The sequence below is a fragment of the Pteropus alecto genome, unplaced genomic scaffold (assembly GCF_000325575.1).
Source record: "Pteropus alecto unplaced genomic scaffold, ASM32557v1 scaffold39, whole genome shotgun sequence".
NCBI lineage: Eukaryota > Metazoa > Chordata > Mammalia > Chiroptera > Pteropodidae > Pteropus > Pteropus alecto.
Window position 1 is genome coordinate 8922529 of NW_006443568.1, and position 18726 is coordinate 8941254.

An 18726-nucleotide genomic window follows, 5' to 3' on the forward strand; every position below is an offset into this window, starting at 1 on the left:
TTAGGCAGGTGGAGGTGCCGGGTGCCTGGCTCCCCCCAGGCCACTCCTGGAGAGGCAGAGAGCAGCGGTCCTCAGGAGGTCCTTAAGCCCCCGCACGCACTGGAGATCCCGGGCAGGACAGCAGAGGAGAGGAAGAGAGAGGGTTAGCAGGATTGGGAGGAGACAGGAGGCCTGAAGGGGTGCCAGCGGGGACAGGTGCCGCCACAGCACCTGCCTCTTCCCCACAGAAGGGCCAAGGCTCGGGCAGCAGGCAACAAAGCAGGAGAGAAAACGGGCAGGTGAGAGAAAGCTCAGCAAGGACAGAAAGCCGGGAGAGTGTTAGTGATCGAAGGCCCCTACACACCAGGACACCACCAGAACAGGCCCAGGCACCTCAGAGGAGGTACTCCATCCTCTCCCCGTCCTCGCCCTTCACCTCCTGCTCCAGTAGGAGGGCTGCTCTGCGCGAAGCTAATTCCTCAGTCCGAAGAAGGGCTGGGCTCGTTGCCCTGACCCCACGCCCCCATCTTTCTGCTCAGGGGGAGCCCTGGGGACCCTGCCACCACCAGCACACATACCACACCACACACACAGATGAATGGGCTCCATGGGTGGGCGAGGCATGCGATGACGATGAGGTGGTGTGTTGAGGGGAGCGGGCAGTGCTGGCCGACAGGGAAGATATGGTCTTACCAGCTAACCCTCTGCAAAGAGGCCTGTTAGCTCCCCTCAGGCTGTGCAGGAGATGGCAAAATCCTGACAGGTGTCCTCCTGGAGGAGATACCAGAGAGGCGGGCCAGTGTTATGAGTTGTCTGGCTGGGCCCTGCTGCCCAGGCCGGGGTGGGGGCCAGGGAGGCTCTGGCTCTCAAACTGGAATCTACTGTCTCATAAACATTTTCTTAGCTGAGCAGTCACTGAGCGTCAGAGAGGAAAGATAGCAAGGAATAACTTGGAGGTCTTCAAGCCCCTGAGGCAGGGGAAAGTCGAGGGGACGAAGAGAGGACAGGATGGCCTCTTCTTACACACCTCTGGGGGCCTAGCCACAGCCCCTTCTATTCTGCCTCCAGCACACAGACTTCAGCCAGGAGAGAACTTTAGCCAGCTTGCTGGGCTACCTGCCTTCTGTCTCCCTAGGAAAGACCAAGTTTGGCTGGAAGAATAGGCAGCTGCCATTTGGGGCCTCAGCAAAGGAAGAGCAAACAAAAACCAAACCAAAACAAATCAACTCTTAAAAAGTTTTATTACAAGCAGGAACAAAGAATACTGGCTTAAATAAAAGGCAGTTGGGAGTCCCCTCCTCTAGCCAACTTCTTCCCCACCTCCCAGTGCCACTGCAGCATGGCCCAGGGCCCTGAGGCTGGGGTGAAGCTGTTTCTCCCAGAGGGGACCCTCTGTGGCTGCCACTTCTCAGCTGCCTGTGAGCTAACTAGCCTCTGGAGCAAGAAAGGGCTAGATGCGGGGACCTCCTTGTGTCTTTTTCAGCCCACTTGAAGGGCCAAGGAGGGGGACAGAGGCACAATTTTCTATCTATGTGACAAGAAACTATAGCTCCCATCAGAGGAGGGACATCCTCTGAGTTTCTGGCCCAGATTTAGGCCAATCTTCACTCGCCTCTTGGCACACTCTGCTCCTTCCTTCCTTTTCTCTGGTTAGAGGCCTCCAGTTGGCAGTGACTCCCTCTCCTCTAGCCCATACTCAGGGCTTGGAGGAGGGGGTGTGGCTTGTAGACAACAGCCACTCCCCACAGCCATTACCTCATCCACCACACCCAACCTTAGCCTGTCTAGGCAGATCCCAGCTTGAAGCCTGACCTGGGGGCTGGGTGGGAGGGGTGGGGTCAGGGGGTGAGTGGCTGAGTCCCCAGCCATTGGCTATCTCAAGTCCTTAGAGGAGGGAAAGATAGGATGAGGGCTGAGCTGCAGCAGGAGCTGAGGGGTCTCTTGTAACCAATGTACAGGCTCCCTATCCCCATGGCTTAAGCTGCTCCTGCTGCTGCCTGCTGACACTCAAGGGGGATGGCAGGGAGGAGGGCAGCCATGGGGATGTGGGGAAGTGGGACCCAGCCACATTTGAACAAGAGCGTGTGTGCACACACATGCACGCACGCACGCACGCACGCACGCACACACGCACACACACACTCACTCACTCACTCAGGGCCAGAAGGTCTCTTGTAATAAACTTATTAAAACCATCTTGCCTTCTGATAACCCTTAACCTGGCACTACACGGATAGCAATGTGGCTGACTTTTTCTTCTTCCATTTAAAAAAATGTTACGTAGAAAAGAGGTCTATAAAATTGTGCAAAATACCCAGCATTAATAAACCCGTTTCAAGTATTGCCAGCATGAGTATAATCTCTCCATCCTTAGACCTGACTTGGGAGAGAGGTGGGGGGTAGAGAGGCAGGCCAGGACCCCATGGAGAACCTTCCATGGGCAGAGAGGGCAAGGCCCCCAATTCTTGGTATGCTGCCCAGGAATCACGGAGGAGCTGAGGTCTCGGGTGCCTGGCTGGCTGGTCTGGCTTCTTCTGACACAGGCTGCCCCCCATCCAGCCCCACCTCTGCCTTCTCTACCTGGAACTCCAGCTCTACTCTGTTGGCCAACTCCAAAGGGAAAAAAAAATGAACAATGATTATCACAAAAAGAATGAAGGAGCCCACAAACCAAAGCAGCTTGTGGAGGCGTCCTCTCCCACAGCCCACTGTCCAGAGCCTACTGCTCGCTGGTCCTACTTCATTCACCCCAGGACCCCAGCTCACAGGACCCAGCAGCTCCCCCTACTGGGAGGGGTCACACTCGTCCGCACTCTCACTCACACAGGGCTCGCCCTGGCACAGGCAGAGACTTGCCATGGTACCTCCGGGGGCCACAGGGGCCCTGGCCTCTCTATCCTGTTCCTCCTGCCACTGATCACTGGGGGATCTCGGGCCCAAGGCTGTGGGAACCTGGGTTTGGGGAGCAGAGGGTACAGCCATGGAACAGTGTGGGGCAAGCCACGCAGGGTGGGAAATAAATACGACAAGACTCGAGTCTTTGGCGGCTCTGCTTCCCTCGGGTGGAATGGGAGGGTCCCGGCAGGTGTGGAGGGTGGCAGGTGAGTGCTGAGAGGCGGACAGGACAGGCCAGCAGGTGGCAAGTACAGAGCCCGGTTCAGGGGTAGCCTCCTACCATGCTGGCATCGGGCTTGGCTCCATGGGTTGGCTCGTTGCTTCTGACAGGCGAGGGCAACACGGTGTCAGGCTGTACAAATCCCCTCCGGTCAATCAGGCTTCCAAAACACAAGGGGGACATATGAGGATCCGCCTGACACTAGAGCTCCAGGCCTGGGGCTGGATGGCAGAGTCCACCTTCCAGCCAAGGGAAGACCCAGCCCTAGAAGGGCTGAGGAAAGGGGAGCTGCCTTCCCACTGTGGGAGATCCAGACTCCTCCCTTCCGGAAGGGCCCTCTTCACACTCTGGACACCTGGCTTTTGGCCACAGAATTTATTCACTGTTAATTCAAACTGGCCCATCTTTCTGTCTGGCTGCCAAGAAGCCAGGCTATAGGTGAGGGGAAAAGCAAGAATGAAAGGGCATCTGAAGACTGTGCAATTCCTACTGTCCTTCCCCGGGCAGGATGGGTGACAGACATCAGGCAGGAGAGGGGTGCAGTGTGGGGAAGTCTTGTTCCTGCAGTGTCCACTGCAACTTAGCTCCAGTTCTGGCGCTTTGGCTCCCCCTACTGTCAGGACAGATGGGGCACCTCCCAGAAGGGTGGAGCTACCAGGATTCTCTTCTGCCAGGAAGGAGGACAGAGGCCCCACCCAATGCCGCCATCAGCACCAGAAGGGCAGCGTCACCCAAGCGTAGCCAAAACATTAATTGTGGTTATCCCTGGGGAATAAGATTACATGTGAGTCTAATACTCTTCTTTTTAAATATTCTGTACTTAATTTTTTCCTAAAATGAGCACATGATTAAAAATTACAACTCACCACAGAACTCTTTTATGTGACAAATACCCTGAGTGCCTTTAGCAGGGAATGGTGGACAGAGGACTGTGGTGTGGAGAGAGATCTGCTGACTCCACAATCTATCTGAGAGGTGTGGACTCACAGGATCACCCCGTCTCACCTGGGAGGTAGGGGGCCGCAGAGCACAGCACAGCAGTTGGTGACAACACTTTTATGGCTGTAGGGGTTGACGGAGGCCTCACCGCCCCTCTTGCTGGACCACGAGCCTTTGATCTGCAAGCAGGAAGGTCTAGGTCAGGCTTTGCTTTTCTAGGAAGGCGGTCTAGAGGCGTGGGTCGGGGGAAGGGACGGGGGGAACCAGTGATTTCTGGAACCAATTCTGGCTAGACTATTAGAAAGGACACCTCTTTGACCTGGACCATTCAATGAGAATGTGGGGAGCACCCAGTAGAGAGGAGGCCGCCCCAACCAGGATAAAGCCAAAGAGAAGCCTCCAAAAGAAACTTTTTGGGTGCATCCTCCCTTCTCTGGCCAGCTACCTAAGCGGCGGGGGGAGGGCAGAACAAGGGCACAGAGCTCAGGCTGACCTGACTGTGGACCCCGGCCCTGCCACTGACTTGCATGACCCTGGACAGATCACTACTTCTCTGGCGAGTCTCAATCTTAATGTGAAAAATAGGGAACTCTCTTTTACCAGCTCTCTGCTAGCACTGCTGGAGCATCAGACGAAATCTTGCCCATCTCTAGCCTGTGAAGCTGGCTATCAAAGGCACTGAGTTCAGCAGTGAAGGATACCTGCTTCACTCAGATCCAGAGTTTTCCAAATTTATTTGTTCATATCAGTCCTTTTTGTTTAACCACTAGCAATATCCTGCAATCACCCAGCATATGATAGCCTTATCGTGTGTGTTAAGTTTTGTTTCCCCAAATGAGAAGCTGAGGTCAAGGAATGTATTTTCTGTTGGTTGATGGAACTCTTCGTATTGGATGGTGGCCCTGGAACAGATGCTCTCATTTGTTTTATTGTCTGGGAGAATGGGAAGGGGAGGTCAGATCTAGCCCAGGGATGGGCACACAGTAAGTGCTCAGACAGTGCTCGTTGGTGGGGGTCTGTAAAGCAGCAGGTAGAGAGGGTTGATGGAGCTTCACAGTCTTATCCTGGCTGCCCCCTCAATAAGGAAGCCTCAAGGAGCTTCGAGGACACCTTCAGAACAATCATCTCTGCTGCCTGCAAGTGCAGTGGGGTACAGTGAGCATGGCCATAGCTTCTGGGCACAGCCTGGCTCTGTCACTTCCCAGCTGTGTCACCTTGGGGCAAGACACTCAGCTATGAAATGGAGAAAAAGCATCCCAGTTCTTTCTGCCGCAGAGTTGACAAAAGGACCCAAAGAGGTGATAGGAACTAAAAGAACTCTGGAAATGGCAATGTGCTGGCCAAATGCAATGACTGTTATGGACCCAGTGCTGCTCCTATGGGGTTAAGAAGAAAGTGACTTGGGGACCCAGAAGCCCATACCAAAGGGCCGAGGCCTGCGGGGGCCTCAGAAACCTGTACTGGGTCTCCCACGGCTGAGCCGTGAGCACTGCAGCGAGATGTCTGGCTGCCTTCTGTCTCCACCCACGTGTCCCCAGCAGCCTGAGAGTCAGGGCTGCACTGTGGCCACTCCAGCTCCCTCAGCCCTGCCTCCCTCCGAGGGTCCTGCCCAGGGATTAGGGGTTGCTCCAGCCTTACTCACATCTTCATTAGTTGTCAGGTTGGAGGCGACGAGGTAAGTGTGAAACCCTGAGAGGCCCAGGATGGACCAGATGGAGAAGAAGCAGATCACCAACTCCAGCACAGTGAGCAGGCAGAGCAGTCAAGGGCCCACACGGGGAACAGGGCTGGGAGCCTCCCTTGTGCCTGGGAGCTTGCCACACCCACCTTTCTCACCTACTTCTGTGGAGCTACCGCCCCAGAAAGGAAATAAGTTCATAACCTTCTTGTGGCCCAGTCACCACTTAGCAGGACCACCTTCTGGGCCCCAAGAAGAGTTTGGGAGCTCCCCTCGAGAGCAGGACAAGCTCAGGGTGACAGATGGTAGAGAGAAGAGGGGGTTCCAAGCACCAAGAGTCTCAGACGTGACGTGGTCCAGGGAACTGGGTGTCTTAAGTGAAGACAGGGACTGTGGTTCCTGACAGTTCTTGGCCACCCCAATCCCACGACAACCCATTTAGGATCAGCTCTAGCCTGGGTGTGAACAGAAGCAGCTGGTATATCGGATTCTAGAGGACAAGCATCAGCTCTACACCATTCCCCTGTTTACAGGATGAGGTGTGGGGATTCACCCCTGTGAAGGGGCCTCAGTTCCCACCAGGGCATCCACTAGTGGACAAAGGGCAAAGGATATCTCGCCGGTGTCTCCTTCAGAGTGGAAAGGAAGTTGCTTCCCTGAGAACCTGAGGAGGAAGAAACAGGACAGGGCACAGCTCAGAGGGACAGTGACCACAGCCCCTTGGCCTGGCTGAGCTCGCTGTCTCGCCCCCTGCTCGCCTCCGCCCCCACTGCCAACTCACGCAGCGTCAGGTGGGTGACCACGCAGGCGAAGATGAAGGCCGTCAGGAATGAGAGGGAGAGAATAAACGCATAGAAGAAGCGGTAGTTCCGTCTCCCCACACAGTTGCCCACCCAGGGGCAGTGATGGTCAAACCGTTCTGGAAAAGGGCCAGGGGAGGCGGGTTAGTGCCGGCCTGCACAGCACAGGTGTTCGAGGCTTCATGCCATGGCTAGGGCTTTCCTACCCTCTCACTCTCTGCACCAGCCGACTCTCAGTTCCTCCCTCAGACTCTCCCTGCTTCTGAAGGTCCTTTGTCAACTGGTTCCCACTGCCATACACATTCTTTCCTGTCTCTTTACCTGATGGCAGGTAATTCCTCCTTCATGTCTCGGCTGCAAAGCCACTTCCTTAAGAAAGTGTCCTCTGACCCCAGACAAGTTAAGGGCACCCTGTTACCTGCCCTGTTAGTTAGCCTGGCACTTATCTTTTGCAGCACTTTGTCCATGATGTTTACATACTAATTTATAATTAGCAGACTAGCCAATTACTCCTACTTAACTCTAAGGTCCATGAGGGGGCCTGTGTTGGCCCCACACTGAGCTGAATCTCAGGTCCAACAGTGCCTGGAAAAAGACTCACAAAAAGTACTTGTTGCCTGGCTTATAACCCCGGCCACATGCCAACAACCAATGACCCCTATCCCTTGCAGTAGAATTAGAGGCCCAAGGAGGGGCAAGGCCGCTATGTAACTAGTGGGGAACTGGCATAAGAAGCCAGGTTAGAGGGCTGATCTCACAGCAGCACCATGTCCCTGGGGGTGGGGTCACACCCAGACTGGTGAGGAAAGTCCCCTGTGGGAATGTGGGTCATAAGCCTGTTGCAGGCCTCACGCCAAAGCCAGCACCCTTCGCAAGGGGTGGGTGGGGCAAGTTCTCATGGATGAATGATGCCCACTGAGTCAACCCATTTCACTGCCTACCGTCATGGGGTGTTCCCCACTGTTCCCCTGCTGAGCCAGCGTGATGAGCTCACTGCCCTGACATCTATGCACAGTCACTGTGGCTCAGCTCACCTGGGTCCTCTTGCATAGCATTTCCCTTATGACACCCTCCCAGGAGCACGCCCTTGGTCCCCATCAGAGCTGCCTGGCCTTTGGAGGGCAGGGGAGGGAACGAAACAGCCTCTGGTTCCCTAGCAACCACTGTAGTTGTGGGTCAGGAGCTTAGCTTCCAATCCTGGCTACATCCTCTCCACCTCACAGCTTAAACTCCTCTGTTCCCAGATTCTTGTCCTTCCCAAACCCTGGGAATCAGATCAAAGTCTTTCAGTATAGCTTGTCCTGGGCCACTGGAGGGTAGATCATTCCTTTTCTGGCCCAAACCTATCTAAAATGTTATTGTTCCAGTCTCTGGTGGCTGGGACCTTGGGTCTACTGAGGACCAGGCTGGGCCTGGGAGAAGGGTTCAGGGCCTTTGTGCCCGCCCCACACTTCCGACCTGGGGGGAAGGAACGTACCAATCCTGGGCTGAAGCCAAGAGCCCCCTCCATGGTTCTTCTTCAGTCAGAGCAAATCTGGGTGAACCAGACGCCTCGCCCAGCCCTGAATATTTCAGACTCCCGTGAGCGACCTCCTTGACTCCAGCACTCCATCTCTCAGGGCTCCCTGCATCCCACCCACCTCCCACTTACCCACACAGTTGTCGCAGACACTGCAGTGTGAGGTCCGGGGTGGCCGAAACATCTTGCAAGTGAAGCAGTACTTCAACTTTACCATCTGCCCGTTGATCATCACCTCCCGAGTCCGAGGGGGTGGCCGGTACGTGGAACTGCCTGTGTTGTCTGAGGGTGGGAGGAGAGAAAGGTGGGGGACGTCCAAGCCCAGAGCCAGGAGCCCCAGGCTGGAGAAAGCCACTGCTGCCTGGCTGGGAGAAGAGAAGCCTCAGGGCAAATTTCCAGGAAACAAAAGTTGGGGTAAACTGCTGGCCTAAGGCAGGGACAATATTAAGAGCTACGACTGCTTACTGACACTGCTGTGTGCTAAAGCTTTACACTCCTGCTCACATACCAGTGGACATACAGAACTCTGAGAAGACCTATCAGAGAAGGAGACCTTGGGAAGACTTAGTGAAATTTATCTGCATCTAGTCAAGCCTAGATACAAGTTCCAGTTTCCAAGGAGGTTCAGGAGATGGAGGGGCAAAGTAAACAATGCTATAAGGAAACAATCAGATCCAGAATGTGGGACAACTACAAGACCACTGGCCTGATCTCTAACAAAAGTCAAAGTCTCTTACATGACTTCGAGGGAAGATGGTTCTAAATTAAAAGAGAGTTAGGAGATGTAAACAAGCAATGCATGCTCCTAGATTTGAAAAACAAAATCAAACACAACAACAAAAGACATCTGGAGGGCAACAGGGGAAAAATGACTAGAGATTAGAAATTTGGGAACTGTAATTTTCCTAGATATGACAATGGAATTGTGGTTATGTGGGAGACTGTCCTTAGATTTTGAAGATACACGTTGAAGTATTTATAGGTAAAGTGTCTATAATGTCTATAATTTACTATGAAATGAATTAATAAGAATTATACATATATGTATATATGATACAACTATTAAACCTAAATGGTGAATGTATAGGAATTCATCGTACTAATTCTTCCCACTTTTCTGGATGTTTGCAATTTTTCATAATAAAAATTTTAAGAGAGGGTGATTCCATAGAGTAGTGATTAGCACGTCTGCTTTACACGCAGAAGATCCTGGGTTCGAGCCCCAGCGGAGCCATGGCCCATACCCTGGGTACGCCAGACCCCGGGTGCGCCAGGCACCGGGTGCGTGCTGCGAGCACGTGGGAGGAGATTCCCCCCCTTCAGAGATCCAGTTCTTACGGGGAGATGGCAACATCTGTAGGTCAGGAGTGGAAGTGGGGGGAGGGGAATTAAAATTTAAAAAAGAAAATTTTTAAAAGAAAATGAAATACAGAAATATTTCATATTCAAGAGTTGGAAGACTCAATATTAGAAAAGGATTTATTGTCCCTATATTAATCTGCAGATTCAACATAATCCCAATCGAAACTCCCAGGGTCTTTTTCGTGTGTGTGTGTGTGTGTGTGTGTGTGTGTGTGTGTGTGTGAGAGAGAAAATCAACAAACTCATTCTAAAATTGATATGGAAATGCAAAGGGCTGAGAACAGCCTAGGCACTCTTGAAGAGCAAAGGTAGAGGACTTACACAATTCAATATCAAGACTTAGAGTAAAGTGGTAGTATTTAAGATAGCCTGATTTGGGTGCAAGGGTAGAAATGCTGACCAGTGGACCAGAAAAGAGAATCTGAAAACAGACTCGACATATACATGACCACGTGCTTTAGGACAAAGGCAACACGACAGGGCCGTGAAGGAAGATGCTCTTCAATAAACAGTGCTGGGTGCACTGGATATACGACCGAGGAAAAAATGCTTCTGCACCCCTGCCTCCCACCAAAGACACATTCAATTCCAGATGGACTGCAGCTCCAAATGCAAAAGTCCTAGATTAAAAAAATAATAAGAGAACAACTTCACAACTGTAGACAAAAATTTCTTAAACGCGACACGAAGGGGCTAATCATAAAAGAGCAATTTGCTAAACTGCATTATATCACAATTAAGAACTTCTGTTCATCTACAGATATCATTTAAAGAATGAACAGGTAACCTTCAGAGTTAGAGACGATATTTACAATATCTGATAATGGATTTGTATCCAGAATACATAAAGAATTCCTATTAGTAAGAAAAGTCAGACAACTGAATTCAAATTTGGACCAAAGATTCAAACTGGCATTTCATAAAAGAAGCTGTCCAAACAGCTGATAAACACATAAAAGGGTGCTCATATTCATTAGTCATCAAGGAAACACAAATTAAAACCACAATATGCTATCGCTACAATGCACCAGAATGTCCAAAATGAGGAAAAAAAAAATTAAAGCAAGTTTTGGCAAAAATGTGAAGCAACTAGAAATCTCATATGACCACTGTGGAAAACTGGCGATAATGATGAAAGCTCGGCATGTGCGTCCCCAGCAATCCCCGTCCCAGGTGTCTTCCCAACAGAAATGTGTAGAATTTGATGTGCACCAAACGACATGCACGAGAATGTTTGTAGCAATAATTCTCATAACAGCCAAAAGCTGGACCTATCCAAATGCCCATCAATAGCGGAATGGATTTTAAAAAGTGTATACTCACACAATGGAATTCTATACAGCAATGAGAAAGAACGATCCTCAACCACACACAGCAACACAAATGAGTCTCATCAGCATTGTGTAAAGTGAAGAAATCACACACGTTAAGAACGCAAATGTTCAAAAACAGGTAAAAGTAATCTTTGGAGTTAGAAGTCAGGGTCGTGGTTACAGGACGGGTGACAGTGATCAGAAAGGGGAGTGAGGTAGGGATCCTGGGACACTGCTCATATGCTGTGTCTTGATCTGGGTGTGGATTATATGTGTGCGTTTAGTTTGTGAACACTTAAAGAGAATACTTATGATCTGTATACTTTTGGTGGGCCCATTATACTTCAATAAAAACTAAGAAAAAGGAAGGTCCAAGGCCTCATCTAAGGTCATGTAGCTGGTATGCTGGCGGAGCAGGAATCTGAAACCCATGTCTGTCATATGCAAAGCCCACGATTATACCCAATGAGCCTGCTGGTACCTAGGCCACAGAGGCTCCTTCCTGGACAGAACTCCAGAAGTCACACAGGGCTGTCTGTGATCCCCAGCCCTCAACTACACTCCCAGCCATTACTTCTACCAGATCAACACCCCAGATATCTCCAATTTGGCTACTTCGCTCTGATGATTGTTTACTGAGTGCCTACCATGTGCCAGGCACTATTCTAGGCACTTGGCAGGCAGCAGTGAAGCAAAGAGACTCACATCTCACGTTCCCAGCTACTAGGCATACTTTTGCTAGATTATTTTACCATCACCTCAATCATAGTATTTTTGAAATAGAACTAAGCATCTGAGCATCCCTCTTTTTCTTAAAACTGGTGGCACGGTAAAGGGCAGGGGGCCGAAGTCAATGGACACACTCTGAAACCCAGTTTTGCCACTGACTGGTTGTGTGTGAGGTTGAGGTCAAATGGACTTTTCTGAGCCTTAGTTTTCTCTTCTGTAAAATGGGAATAACAGGTGGGTAAAATGGGGCATGAATCCTGGCTCCACCTCTTACTAGCTGAGTTTCTCCTAATTATACTGTTTGCTAGATGTGTGACAGGGCAAATCATTTAACCTCTCCATGCCTCTGTGTCCTTGATCACTGAAATAGGGATAACAGTATCCATCATTGGGTTGTTGTGAGGATTAAATGAGTCAATATATGTGAAGTGGCACAAAGTAAATGGCTAAGGAGTGTGCACTGTTATTAGCAGCTCAGAATTACTGAGAGAAAGAAGGGAAGTCTCAAGGGAAAGTGGATAGTGCACTGAGGGTCTGCTATATGCTGAGCACTCTGCGGACACTGTCTCCTGTAACCCTGACGGCATCCTAAGAGGTCAAGTTATCATTATCATCTCCAGGTTATACTTAGGGAGACTTTAAAGTGAGGTTAATTGACTTATCCAGGCCACACAGCTAGTAAGTGACAGAACCAGGATGTGAAACCAAGTTTCCAAAGCTTGGGCTTGAGGTCCTTTTGTAAATTTTAAAGTATCATAATGAGTGTTATTTACCCTTGCCTGGTTCCTTATTTCTACCAATGGCACAATCCAAGAGCTGGCAGGAACCTCAAAGCGTAACACAGGCCTTGGCACATCACAGATACTTGATAAATGTCCCTCTGCTCACTGCCTCAGTTCTAACTGGTTCAGTTTACAAATGAGAAAAACAGGCCCAGAGAGGTTAGGGGATTTGCCCAAGGTCACACGGCCACTGAGCGGCAGAGGCGGGGGAATCCAGTTTAGGGACTCTTTGCAGACCCATCCTTCCTCATCCCTGCCTGGCCACTTCACTCTCCACTCCCAACACACTACCCAGGCCAGGCCTGCATCACCAATCAGCTGAAGACTCCCTGCTTCCAGCCCCTCTGCCTTTCGACCCACTGTATACACTGCCACATTCCTCTAAATAACCCCTTTTGTGTTACTTCTCAGCTCAAAACCCTTTAGTCTCTTCCCCTAAAAAACAAGATAAAGGACAAATTCCTTGTCCTGATATTAGGGCCCTTCCCAATTGGGCCCTACCTCTGTTCCCAATTTTCTCCCACTCCTCTACCCAATGAGTCCCTGGAGACTATGGCTTCTTGCCCGTGCTCCCACCAAGCCCCAGCCCCTTCCTTCATTTTGCTCGCCAGGATGCACTAGAGCCCTGTCTGGTCTCCAGCAGCTTTTCTGACCACTTCGGCCTCAGAGGCTCGCACACAGCACCTAAATATGCTCGTTGCTCCATATTGAGGTGTGACAGGACTGCTGTGTGTGTGTGTGTACATCGTCTCTCCACCTAGACCATATATCTTGTGAGAGCAGGGACAGTGGAATAAATATGTAGTCTTGGGCCTATGAACTGTGAGGCAGCAAGCAAAGAGGAGAGAAAACATGCTCTGGACTCAGGCAGGCCTGGAGTTCAAATCCAGACCCTTCCATTTATAAGCTGGTGCCCTTGGGGAAGTTACTTAACTTCCGTGAGCCTGTTTTAGCATCTATAAAATCAGATAAATAATAACAACTTCTTTAAAGGGTTGTAAGGATCAGAAGTAGTACAAGGAACTGGCACCTGGTGAGTATTTACTAATAGCTGTTTTCACAAAGGACAGTAAGATGTAGGCCCTAGAGTCAAACACTGGGTTCGAATTCTGGTTTTGCTACTTACTTGCTCCTTACAAAGAGAGGTAAAAGGAGCTACTTACTTGCTCCTTTCACCTCTCTGACCCTCGGTTTTCTCATTCATAAAATGGAGCTAAGAGAGTCTCAATCTCAAAGGGTTGTGGGTGGAATGAGATGTTGCAAGGTCAGCTCTGAGCACAGGGCTAGATCCACGAGGGCCTTGATCCTGACAAACAGTTCATGCGGTGGCTGTGTACCGTGCTCAGACATGTGGTTATGAATCTCAGCCCAACCACTTACTAGCTGTGTGACGTGGGTCAAATTGCTTAACTTCTCTGTGCCCTCATCATATGAAAATGGGACATAATCAACATCATCTGTTTTTTAGTATTGTTAGGAGGATTAGGCGAGAATTCATCACGTGGGTTTAGCCAAGTGTCTAGCACCTGGCAAGAGCTTAAGAAATATTAGCCATTATTATCATTGCTGTTTTTATGAAACTATATTCTAAACAACTGATTTACAAAGAAATACAACCCATCTTCAGAACACAACCCATCTTAGACCCTCTTTAGGACTAAGAGAAAAGTTACTGGAGTTCTCCAAAGATTCCCACAGGCCCTCCCCAGGGCAGACGGGAGCCCGAGCCTCCCCCCAAGGCAGGGAGGAAACTCCTACCAGCATGTGCCGACCTCAGGCCCAGGCTTGTTGCTAGCTAGAACTGAGAAAGAGGAAGTGAAGCTCTGCATGTCCAACTTCCTTAGGCTGACAAGAGCCAGAGGCACGGGAGAAGGATCACTTTGGAGCAATGGTGCCACCCAGATGCTAAATGAAAGTCACGAACTACAGGGCCCTAAAAGAGCTGGGTCAAAGGAGGTCACTACAGAGGCTGAACCCCACAGCAGAGGGAAGACAAGCTGCTCTCCCACTGCTTTTTCACAGGCCAAATAGTCCTGGCCAATCGTCACCCTGGACTTGACCTCAGAATCCTCCTCAACCCACTCTTCCCAGCAGTCACTACCAGTGGTAGCTTGTTAGTGCCTGTCCATTGTTAGAGCAAGTCCATTTGCCATTCCTGGCCACTAGGCTCAAGCCCCTTAAGTTTAAATAGACAAAAACAAGTTTTAAAGTGTACTGATATTCCCTGTCACACTCGTGAAAAAAAATGGTCTGGGCTGAGCCAGGGAATATGTGCCCACGTTTCACAGATGGGGAAACCGAGGTGCTAAGGTGGGGCTGAAATTAGAACCCTTGTCTTCCAAGGCATTCATTTGTTCATTCTTTCAAATATTAGCATCTACTGTGCCAAGCTATTGTACAAGGCCTGGGGATGGCAAGTGAGGGGAGAAGTAAGGGGCGAATATGTATCGATGAGCCAAATGTTTGCTTTGGTCACCAGTTCAGAAAATATTTGTTGAAGAAATGAAGAAGGTGATAGAAGAGATACTACCTCCGCCCTAAGGGGATCTAAGATCTACTCCAGGGCTTGTTCTGCTTCAGCCTCTTCCTCAAGAAGTAAAAAGGTGCCCTCCTCCTCAAGAGGCGCTCTTGCTGCCTTCAGGTGGGAAACTAAGCCCCTGGGGAAGTGGTAATGGGGGGAAAGTTCCTTCTCACCAAATGGCTGTGAGAAGCAAATGAGTCTCCACACACCTTCCTCCTGACCAAGAGGCCCGCTGTGGGTGTCTATACCCCGACCACAGCCCAGGGAGAGAAGCAGGCAGGCCCTCTGCAGAAAGAGCCTGAATGGCTGCAGCTGTGACTAAATTCAGTGGCTGGCGTGGAAGCTCCCTGGGGCTGGCCACGAGCTTCTGAGAAGGCTTTCGTGAGGGAAGACTGGGATCTCGACCCAGCCTGTGGGGCCCTGACTGTGGGGTCCTCTGTTATCCCCACCTACGGAGGAAACAGCTGTAAGGCTGCAGTCTGCTCAGCTTCCGGGCAGCTCAAGGTCAGCCAGTGCCCAGGCTGTGAGCGCTGGGTCACTGAAATCCCCACCTGACCATTTCTGTTCATTCCAGAGGTTTATGGAGCCCCTACCACATACAGGCTTAGTGGTAGGTAACCTGGGGATACAGGAAGAGCTTGGCCTGAGGGCAGAGTGAACCAAAGTGGATAATTAGTCAGTGTAAGAGGCACTGTGAGTCAAATGTGGTAACTATGAGGCCAGCGTGATCTCATTTTGAAACCTGGCCTGGCCGCTAGTTAGCCTGTCACTTTGAGGAAGCTGCTCAAGCTCTCTGAGCCTCAGTTTCCTCACTGGATAATAACATCGACCTTGCAAGATGATGAAGCAAATTAGAGATGCTATAATGTAAAAGCCTAACCCATAGCTAATCAGTTAATGGTATTACTGGTGTCTAAACTCAATACCATGAGAATACAAAGGGGAACATGTGGGGTGGGGCAGGAGGCAGCACTCAAGAAAGCAAAAGATGAAGCAGCAATTAAGCTGGATTAGAAAGAACAATTCCTCAGGCTCACTAGGGGAGGAGAGCGAGCAGTGGGCACAGGCACAGACCCGTTAACTGTGCTGGGGGGCTGGCGGTCTGGGGGAACTGGAGAGTGGCAGGAGATGGGGGAAGGGTGGGCGGGAGAGTTTTCAGGAAGGTGGGACATGAGTTGTTGCTTTCAAGGGTGGAAGACAGTTTGTTTCCTGGCCATGACACTAAGCAATCTTGAATCATGTGATATGTTATTCCCTTTTCAATTCTCTTTCAAGACTTTGGCTCCATCAAGAGAAAGTCTCAACTTTTAATACCTAATGCCTATGATCCTCATGGGCCTCAAAGTGACTGCTTTCTGGAGGCAACTGTAACCATCAAGACTTCTGTAGCATTGTTATATTTTTGTTTTTATGATTACCTTCTATTCAGAACAAGTGGCTTTCTGCTTACAGGGGTGATATAGATTTTCCTCATAAAATACATATAAAACTGAGCCATTTAAAGGAAAATAGTAAAGAAATGAAGGTACATGGTGAGATGCAGGAAGGGCAAAAGCACAAAGGTTGTACCCTAATGACTGATCTTCAAGAAATGCTGTTGAGGGCACCAGGGCGTCACCCAAATTCTGAGCCAGGGAGGGCCAAGCCCAAACCTGGGTTTTGAAGAGACAACTATGTCTGAAGGGTGAGGCCAGGTGTCCGGGCCTGATCAGCAGAGCCCTGAGCCAATCCGGGCAGTCTGTTCCAGGGCTGTGGGCTTCAGGAAGACCTAAGGGGAGGCATCCTGGAGACAGACAGAATGCGGGTTGTCACCTGCTGTGTGGTGGCAGAGGGAGAGGCGGCCTTCGTGTCTGTCCTGTGAGTTGTGACTGTATCTAGAAGAGTGTCTGTCACTCAGATTCAGATATTTCTATCGTCTCTCATCAGACCAGGAGCTTTTGGAAGCCAACATTCCTGCCTCCTACCTCTCTCCCAACTGCCCAGAGTAACTGGGCTATGTGTGGCCCTGCAGAGTGATCCAGCTGCACAGCTTGCCAGCTGACAAGTCAGGATTCCAGACCAGGGTGACCAAGCACCCCGGTTTGCCTGCATCTGAGGGGTTTCCCAAGATGCTAGACTTTCGGTGCTAAAACAGGGACAGTCCTAGGAAAACTGAGAGGTACTGGTCATTCTACCTCAAATGGTGCTTCCAGGGTGAGAGCTCAGGCCAGATCTCATTGGGCTGGAGCTGCTGGCCTATGGGGCCAAAGTGAGAAGCCCACAATTTGCATGGGCCAAGGTACAGCCAAGTAGTTCACGCTTATGTGCACAGCACCAGCATCTCAAAGCCAGCCCCTAACCTTCTTGAAAAGGCTCATAACCTTAGTCCTTTTCAAGAAAATATGTTTCACCCTGATTAGAAGACTCCTGCTTAAGTTTGAGAATTCAAGGCCCTTTCAAAGATGCCTTTGAATTCAAAGATGCCACTGTCCAGGCTTGGCAACTGTTCTCCAAGGAAAATCTCCATCCTAACATTCAGGGCCCCACAGGACTGACTCCACCCCATCCTCCACTGGGAATGTCGCAAGTTCTCTGACGCATCTGTGGTGTTCCAGCCAACACAGCCTGCTCAAGGTCCCACGCCTGTCCCCCCTCCTTCCCACTCTGTCCTCTCCTCCTGTTCCAGCCTGGAGGGCTCCCCTCACATATCTTCCTATGCTTGAACTCCACCCAAACTCTATCATTTGGCTCAAGGCACCTCTCCAGGAAGCCTTCCCATATCCTCCAGGCAGATGATACTCTTGGTTTCTCTGATCCTCTTCCAAAGCCCAATCTCACCTGTGGTGGCCAGTCAGGCCTTCCTATGCACCCCCTTCCCTCTCAGTTAGGAGCCAGCACATAGAATCAACACGAATGATCTAACACATAATGATCAAACCCCTTAATGCCTAACTGGGAGAAGTTCCAGCTGTCTCTTCACAAGTAACCTGGGGACAGCAAGGAGGAGCTTCATAGAGGATCAACCCTTCAGCCAAAGTCACTGAGCCATCCAGGTGGCAGACAAGGTGAACAAGACACTCACTGCTCAAGAAAGTCTGCCAAGCCTGCCTGACGACTGCGTAATACCACCATGCAGCACAGGGCTCAGATGGCAGGACAAGGCACTCTGGGAATGTGTCATGGAAGGTGTGGCTCAACTGGGATCACGAAGGCTTCCCAGAGCATGGGACACTTGAGCTGAGGCACAAGGATGAAATGGCCGTGGCCATGGGGCCGTCAGCTGTGGTCACGCGGTTTGGGAGTAAAGGCACACACGCCGACTCCGTGCCCCCACCCCCAGCCTGTGACCGCCTGCCTCAGTTTCTGAATCGGCACAGTTGGCTGTCATGAGGATTTGTAGGGATAATGGATGGGAAACCCTCAGCACACAGTCAAGCCCTCCCCAAACATGGAGGATTACTGTTGTCAGTATTACCCAGGCAGCTCACAGGAGGCAGAGGATTCCAGGCGGCCAGACCTCTGAGCCCAGGCTGCACTGGACAATAATCCTGCCTCCTGATTAGCCCTGACCAGGAGAGAGGAGATATGTGGCTGCCATAGAGCCTCCCTGCTGCTAGGCAGACCAGCCCAGGTCAGACTGTGGGATTCTGACAGAGCAGAAAACAGGAGGCCAGTGGCCCAAGGGAGAAGGAAGCTGAATGTAAGCAGAGGAAGACAGCAACCAAGGGCGTGGCCAAGGCCAGGCCTAGGCAGAGGATGAAACAAGAAACAGACAAAGAGCAAGAGAACATCCTCTCCCCTCCTGCCCACCTCCCGAGCTGCTCCAGAGAATCAGTGGAACGACTTCCTGTGACAGGTGCAGCAGGGCTCTGACTCTTACAAGCCACTAGGGCTCTTCAGGGCCAGCTAGGTGTTTAAAAGCTTGTCTGAAAGCCACCCTGTTAGGGGAAGGAGCTAACCATGGACCGGAAACTCCTGAGGTGTGCAAATACCCATGTCACTTCTCAGCA

The 18726-nt window shown here is 50.8% G+C and overlaps 1 protein-coding gene and 1 long non-coding RNA gene across 2 annotated transcripts in view; both read right to left on the reverse strand.

The window, feature by feature from the left end:
* Positions 1 to 1201: 1201 nt before the first annotated feature.
* The window catches only part of ZDHHC18 (zinc finger DHHC-type containing 18), a 28060-nt gene continuing 10535 nt past the window's right edge, over positions 1202 to 18726 (reverse strand). The window contains exons 4-9 of the mRNA XM_015598803.1: positions 8163 to 8312; positions 6493 to 6630; positions 6327 to 6375; positions 5676 to 5778; positions 4100 to 4212; positions 1202 to 3254 (exon numbers count right to left, since the gene is read on the reverse strand). Of these exons, the coding sequence (XP_015454289.1) occupies positions 3137 to 3254; positions 4100 to 4212; positions 5676 to 5778; positions 6327 to 6375; positions 6493 to 6630; positions 8163 to 8312 (671 nt within the window). The 3' untranslated portion in view covers positions 1202 to 3136. The remainder of the gene's footprint in view (positions 3255 to 4099; positions 4213 to 5675; positions 5779 to 6326; positions 6376 to 6492; positions 6631 to 8162; positions 8313 to 18726) is intronic.
* On the reverse strand, positions 3455 to 4090 carry LOC112472932. The gene is made up of 2 exons (XR_003043830.1): positions 3961 to 4090; positions 3455 to 3859 (listed from the first exon to the last, which is right to left on the reverse strand). It is a non-coding gene; the product is annotated as an uncharacterized LOC112472932 (long non-coding RNA).